The 7,038-nt window shown below is 47.4% G+C and overlaps 1 protein-coding gene across 1 annotated transcript; it reads right to left on the minus strand.

Annotated features, from left to right (window-relative positions):
* Positions 1–873: 873 nt before the first annotated feature.
* On the minus strand, positions 874–4,608 carry sox4b (SRY-box transcription factor 4b). Its single transcript, XM_062538202.1, has one exon. The coding sequence runs from the start codon at positions 4,185–4,187 to the stop codon at positions 3,030–3,032; it is 1,158 nt and encodes a 385-aa protein (XP_062394186.1). The 5' UTR covers positions 4,188–4,608; the 3' UTR covers positions 874–3,029.
* Between the last annotated feature and the right edge of the window lie 2,430 nt (positions 4,609–7,038).

Raw genomic sequence — 7,038 nt, forward strand, 5'->3', positions numbered from 1 at the left:
GGCTTTGCTAACCGTCATCATCTCATCTGCCTTGCAAAATAGAGCAAGCTCAGAGCAGCTTCAGCTGGCCTCTTGTGACACTGACGCATGCACACACACACACACACACACACACACACACACACATACACACACACACACACACACACAGAATCAGCCTCATCTGTTGTTGCCGTTGCCTGTGAACTCACATAACAGCTCCTCCCCCACTCCAGCACTTCAATGTAGACTGTGTGTGTGTGTGTGTGTGTGTGTGTGTGTATCTATATGTGTGTGTGTGTGTGTGTGTGTGTGTGCATGCATGTATCTATGTGTGTGTGTGTGTGTGTGTGTGTGTGTGCATGCGTGTATCTATATGTGTGTGTGTGTGTGTGTGTGTGTGTGTGTGTGTCATGGGCGGGAGGCAGTGTGGGAGTGAGGGGCAGACAAGCAGTAACAGAATAACAGTGCGCTGCTCGTGTCAGCTTTCCTGGTGTCTGTGGAGGCACTCCCATTTGTCTGACATGATATCCTAATCGCCGTCCCTCGCTCCCGCCGTCCCCAGCGCTGCACTGAGGGCTTATGGGCTCCGCTGCCAATTAGCGGCGGCACTGTAGCCTAGCCTGTACTGGCGCTGTGTGTGAGGGAAGAGATGCTTATCGGCAGTACAGCACTGCAGGCTTTAACTGCCGTGACTTGACTGCGCTCGCTCGCTCGCTTGACTGCAGCGGCAGGTGGGGTCAGGCAGGGGAGAGGCAACGTGGGCTGAGCTCGTTTGCATGAAGTACAAACAGACTCTTTGGGTTAGGAGTGTCAGTGTAGAGTGCACACACACACACACACACACACACACACACACACACAGAAACACAGGCAACTCAGACAGGCCTAGAATTCAGTTCCAGCTGATTTGTTTTTCAGTTTTATTTTCCTTCTTGAAAAAGTTATGTACAGAAGTATATCAACAATCTGACAGGCAGTGACCACACAAATAGCTGGCGTGAGATTGCTCCCCCCTCAGAAAACATGTTATGGCATGACCAGACAAAACAATAATGGACACAACATATTGCACAGAATGGATGAACATAAGGTTAATATATTTAAAATTGTTTATATATAATCTGAACAGCCATCCCAAAACTAAGTAAGGGTGTGTTAAGATGGCTGCTCTAGTGCCTGTCCTGTTACTGAGAAACAACATACATAAACACACAATCTTTTTGCTTATAATACAGTCAAATGTACAAAGATGTTTCCACATTTTTTCTGATTTTTTTGCTCTTTTTTTCTTAAACACAACAGCTAGAAACCTGAATTGGAAATACAAATTCTATTCACCATGCCATCAGATACTAAAACAATTGGCTTCATTGAGCCGACAAGTAGAAAAGATTAAATATTTAAATACAATGAGAAACGCAATACATAATTCTTGCGAACTCAAATCGGCATTTTGAAAACGTGTCATGTTAATATTCCATCCAGTGGTTCAAACCGAAGCTCTTGATATAAAAACGGTCACAAACGGATCACTTAAAGCTACAATCTCTCTGTATTAGGCAAGAGCCGAGGTGAGAAACGTGGTAGGCTAGGCTTATGGCCGCTCTAACTCCTTGTGTCAGAGCACATGTTTGCTGCTGTGCTGAAAAATGAGCCTGTGTCTTTAAGACGCCTGCAGGTTTGAAAGTGGAAATTGAGTCTGTGTCTTTAAGACGCCCGCAGATTTAAAGTGTAAACAGGAATAGGAGGCCGATTGTGAGATAACCAACCAACCCAGTTCTTAAAATTAGGAAATCCAAACAGCGATAACACACCGATTGACACCCCCTTCTTATATATTTCTGTACAAAAATACACTGAGAAAATAATCAAACGTTTCCTCTCTTTAAGTGTCAAAACTCTACATTTAAATATAAAAAACTCAAAAGTTAAAACTCTAGCCCTTCATGGGAGAAGGAGACATGGTGTGTATGACAAGACTGACGAGAACACAAATAATAGCAATAAAAAAAAAGTTTGGCTGGTATATAAATACATCCATATAAAAAACATGGCATCTGTGTAGACGAAAAAAAGAAACTCCAGAATGAAGAGAAATCATAACTACTGTAGGCTAGATCAGTGCTTCCTAACCCTTATCCTAAGACGCACGGCACTGGATGGTTCAGATCTCTCACTGTCCGGGCACACTTGACCGAGTCTCCAGATAGTTAAAGCCCTTGATTAGTGGACTCAGGTATCCATGTGAGCGAGGGGGAGACAACCAAAACAAACAGCGCTGTACGTCTCCAAGAACAGGAGATTGGGAGACTGTTCCAAACTGGCATCTAACAGCGACTAACAGCTAGGAATTTGGTCCTGAATTGCAGAGTATAAAGTTCAGCACAGGTTTGAGTTGTATTTGAATCCTGAAGTTAAGAATGAATAGCTGGTGATTTTTGTCCCGTAAGGAGGAATCAAACATAACGCCACCCTTTGTCAAATAACCCTAATGCTGGTGGACAGTCTGACAGAAATATCACAGAAAGAGGACAGCTAACATGCATTTCTGTCTTTTTCAATATAAATGTTTGCCGTGACCCACCTGGTTCCTAAATTCACCACGAGGAAAGACAACCCAACGTGGCCCACATCTGTACCTCTAAAGACATCAAGTTCACTTGGCGATCGTTTAAAAGTTTATCAAGTCCCTTTTAATTAAAACTGATTCAAATAGCCGACCTGAGCCCGCCCTTGTTTACGTGCAAATCAATCACAGTTCCAGTTCGGATCTAATATGTCTGTTTTCCTATCGGATCAGACCGGCTCAGGGTGTGCACTCGTATCCTCCTCTTGTTTCTGAACCGAAGGGATCAAATTGTCCCCCTATTCACGACCCCGAGTCCCAGTTAGTCATGCCGGAAACATAACGCAGGCATGCAGTCACGCCGCGCGCTCACCGTCGCTCTCGCACGGGACCCATTCGGTACATGAACACAAACGCACTTCACCGGAATCCCTTTTTTTCTCAGAATTAATGCAAAGTCAACAACTTCTTGTTTTCTTGCTCAACACGTGAACACCAAGTTAGAGATTGTTGACTCGAGCCAGTCCCCCGAGATCATCTCGCTGACCTCCGGAGTGCAGTAGTCGGGGAACTCGAAATGAGAACCGGACCCCGACTCGAAATGAAAGTCCAAATCCCGGTCCAGCACTGAGGACCCCATGCTGCCCAGGGACATGCTGTCAAAGCCCGGGCTGGGATTCACGTCCAGCAGATCGTCTTCAAACTCTTCGTCCGAGGAGGAGGAGGATGAGGAATGGGATGAAGAGGACGAGTGGCACACGGAGGGAGCCGGAGACGGTGCCCGCGTGCTGCTGCTGGTGTAGCGGTGCTGGTCTGAGCAGACGCTACGTGGGGAGTCCGCGCCGTGCTTCCCGCTCGCTGCTCCGTCCTCATACAGGCTGAGGGGCTCGCTGGACTCCACGGAGCTGCTGAACGTGGGGCTTGCGGGCACCGCCGCCGATGACGGACTCACCCCGCTGCCTCCGAACACGTAGACCCTCTTCGACTTCTTCTCGGGGATCTGTTTGGCGGCCGAGACAGACCTGGATTTGTAGAGGGAGTGATGGTCGGCGGCCACCGCTGGAGAATGCGGCTCCGACGCTGCGGCTTTAGCGCTCCCCAGGACTGGTTTGTGCGGTCTGCTGGCAGACCTTGAGCCGCTACTCTTCCTGGAGGACGGCTTGGAGCTGGCCGTGGCGCAGCTGCTGCCGGTTGGCTTCTCTGGCTTGTCGGCGCTGCTGGACTTGGAGCTGCTGCTGGACTTCACCTTCTTCCTCGGTCGGTACTTGTAGTCGGGATAGTCTGCCATGTGTTTGAGCCGGAGCCGCTCTGCTTCCCGGATGAAGGGGATCTTGTCGCAGTCTTTCAGGAGTTTCCAGCGCTTGCCTAGTCGCTTGGAAATCTCGGCGTTGTGCATATCTGGTGACTGTTCCATAATCTTACGCCTTTCTATCTGAGACCATACCATAAAAGCATTCATGGGTCTCTTGATATGGCCGCTGGGAGTTTTACACCACGCTGGGTCTAATTTATCCCCAGCCAAAGCCGGAGAACCGGGAGTGGGAGAAGAGGCTATGTCCAGGTCCATAGCTCCGGAATCAGATGATTCCCCGGCGAACAGAGCCTCCGGGTTCTCCGCGTTGCTGCTTCTCTGAACCATGGCTACAAATGTCGGGGAAAATGCGCTCTCTCAAAGTCCTCCAAAACTGCTGGTGTGTGGAGCAAAACTGTGCTTGGTTGTCGTTGTGTGATATGAGGTCAACCCTGAGAGGCAAAAGGTAAATGGTTTTACGGTCCTTTCCAGAGCGGGAACTGCTCGGATAAAAAAAAAAGTTCGTTGTTGGGGATCTACCACGCGGCTGTACCAGCCCGTTGTCGCTGACTTTCACAGCGCCTCCCTGCTGAACTCGAGTAACAGTTGCTGGTACCGTGAAATAGTTCAGTGGTTATGTGAGCGCACTGACTGCAAAGCTCTCTCCAAGTTTCTGAAGTGGTTGAAGTCAGTCTGCATAGCTCTCCCTCTCAAGACCATGTGGGAAGACAGCCCTGTTGCCTCGCACTAACATCCACTCGCCATCTGCGATATGTGAGTTTTAACAACTACACATGCAGACACTCGCAGCTTTATCCGTTTGCACAAATAGAATGGCGATAGAATCCGGCCAATCAGCGACTGTCTCCATCCTTCCCTGCGCCAATGTCACGCCTCCAGCGCGCCCATTGGCTGAATAAGAAATCTAATAATAATCAGCGCGTGCAATGAGGAGCTTTATGTCTGACCTCATTCCAGTGTGGACGATAAACTTACTTTTAAAGAGACATGCTTAGTGCTTTTTTTTTTATTTTTGCGAGTCAGATTGGATAGGTAAACTATAGACGGCAGCTCCGTCAAAACAATATCACAATACGTTTTGGCAAGGAATCGTTTGCTGTTGAAAAAAACAATCCTATAGTTATTGCACCTTTATAAATTCATATTATTGACATATACAAGATTTATGTTTATTTTTCTAAACTGATTTTTTTTCTTCTCCTTTTTTTCTATGCTGTTGTTTGGAGTATGCGGCTGTGTCTTGGATCACGGTCAAGTCTGTATCCTACGGTTTTTCTAGGTTCCTGCTGCCAGTTGTGTTTTTGAGACAACAGAGGAGACAGCGCTCCTTTGACAGCATGCTCACGAGGGCGGAGCCGTAGGGAGGCGGGCGCTCAATTGTCACCACCATGCCCCCCCCCCCCCCCCCCCCGCGCTCGAATGCTCAAGACTAGAGACATTGAAAGAAACGCTACCATTCTGAGATAACCTCTTAAAAACTGGCCGTCGACTGGTCTTACTGTCAGGTGAGGCTGGCGTTTCAGAACAAGTTCAGCATTTTCACGAAAATAATAATTAGAAGATAGATATTATTAGATAACTCACTACATCTGACGGACCCGTCAGAGTGGAAGAAGACCCTTCTGCTACCTGTCAACGTCATCGCCAATCAATGGGCTTGTAATGAGAGATGGCAGGTTTCTGTGCAAATAAAACAAAAAAAACAGCTATTATGTGCACTTGCAACTGAACACAAAAGCACTACTGCAAGCATATCTTTCAGTAAAAATCCTGGGTGATTTTTAGCCGCTAGATGGAGCTCTAGAGCCGGGCGAGGGACCAGAAGTCACCAAGAACTGCGCTAACTGTTGACAATGTAACAACCAGTGAATTACATAATGCTTCTTAGCCGTTTAAATATACATAAATAATGTTAGTCCTAAGTTATTTCAGCTAAGGTTTTATACTGGAATAGCAAAGAAGGGGGGGGGGGGGGGGGGGGTAGGCCTGATGTAGCACACATGTCACAAGCTTTACAATCCACTGGACAAAATGGATGATTCCGTCTTAAATTAACAAGACTTAAACGTATGGTAACTTCTGTTAAGTAGGCCTATTTGTTAGTCTGCATTCATCATAGTTAGTATGACTGCTAGGGCTTCGTGTCTTTCGCTCTGTGTAAATGTGTGTTTGGTCGGTTTGTGTGACGTTAAAGCGACTGAGGTGTGAAGCGCAGAGAACGCCGCTTCAAGAGCAAGATTGTTTGTCTGAAGTTCATAGTAGCCTACAGCCTTATCCATTCAGAACGGGAAAATCAAGACAAACCAACTTGATCACCTGTGGTTTCAAGTTATGGTTTCTGAAGCAAGAGTTGGACAGAACGAGCCAGGGAGTCTTAGCAGCGCAGGAGGGTGTGTGAACTATGCACCTTTTATACTGATGTAGGCTGCGCGCGCGCGCGTGCGTGTGTGTGTGTGTGTGTGTGTGTGTGTTTAAACCTATTGTGAACAGTTGAACGCTATGTTATTATATGAAGCATTGGCTGCAGTGGTTCTTGTTGTGTCCTTCATCTGGACTGAAAAGAGTCATCACTTGCGCTGACTTGACAATGACACACCACTCACTCAGACTTATTAAGGGAAACGTTTCCCTGTCCCCGCTCAGTGTCCCTTGTGCTGTCAAGCGTGTGATAGATTGGATGAGACACATCATTCACACAGCCATATAATCCGACAGAGACACGCCAGGCGCTTCTCTGGCGGAGGTCATGCTAATGTTTTCTATTAGCGGGTGATTGTGCTTTATAGGGGTTTGAGGTAGGGATGCGTGCTGAGTCCTCTTCCGTCCGCGTCCACCCACGTGGAGACGTCTCCTCTTTCCATCAAGTGCTTGTTAGCAGATAGTTAGCGTTAAAGTTCCTCTTTCCGTTCTGTCTATAGCTGACATCTGCACATTGTCCATACACAAGATCAAGTTGGTTACAGTGGCTGAATATGTTCAGAAATTTGCGATCCCATTCAGTGAATTAGCCTACCGTTTGGAGGAGGCATTCTGCTGCTCCCTTCTAGCAGTAGAAGCTCATGCTGCCTATGCTGACCAGGCTGTAGGCTATGCTGACTAGGCTGGCAGAAGTAGTCAGCCCCTTCATGTCTGAATCGATCACTTTGAGTTTGGCCAGGGCTCAGAGCCAACACATTCA

The sequence above is a fragment of the Sardina pilchardus genome, chromosome 6, assembly GCF_963854185.1.
Source record: "Sardina pilchardus chromosome 6, fSarPil1.1, whole genome shotgun sequence".
NCBI lineage: Eukaryota > Metazoa > Chordata > Actinopteri > Clupeiformes > Clupeidae > Sardina > Sardina pilchardus.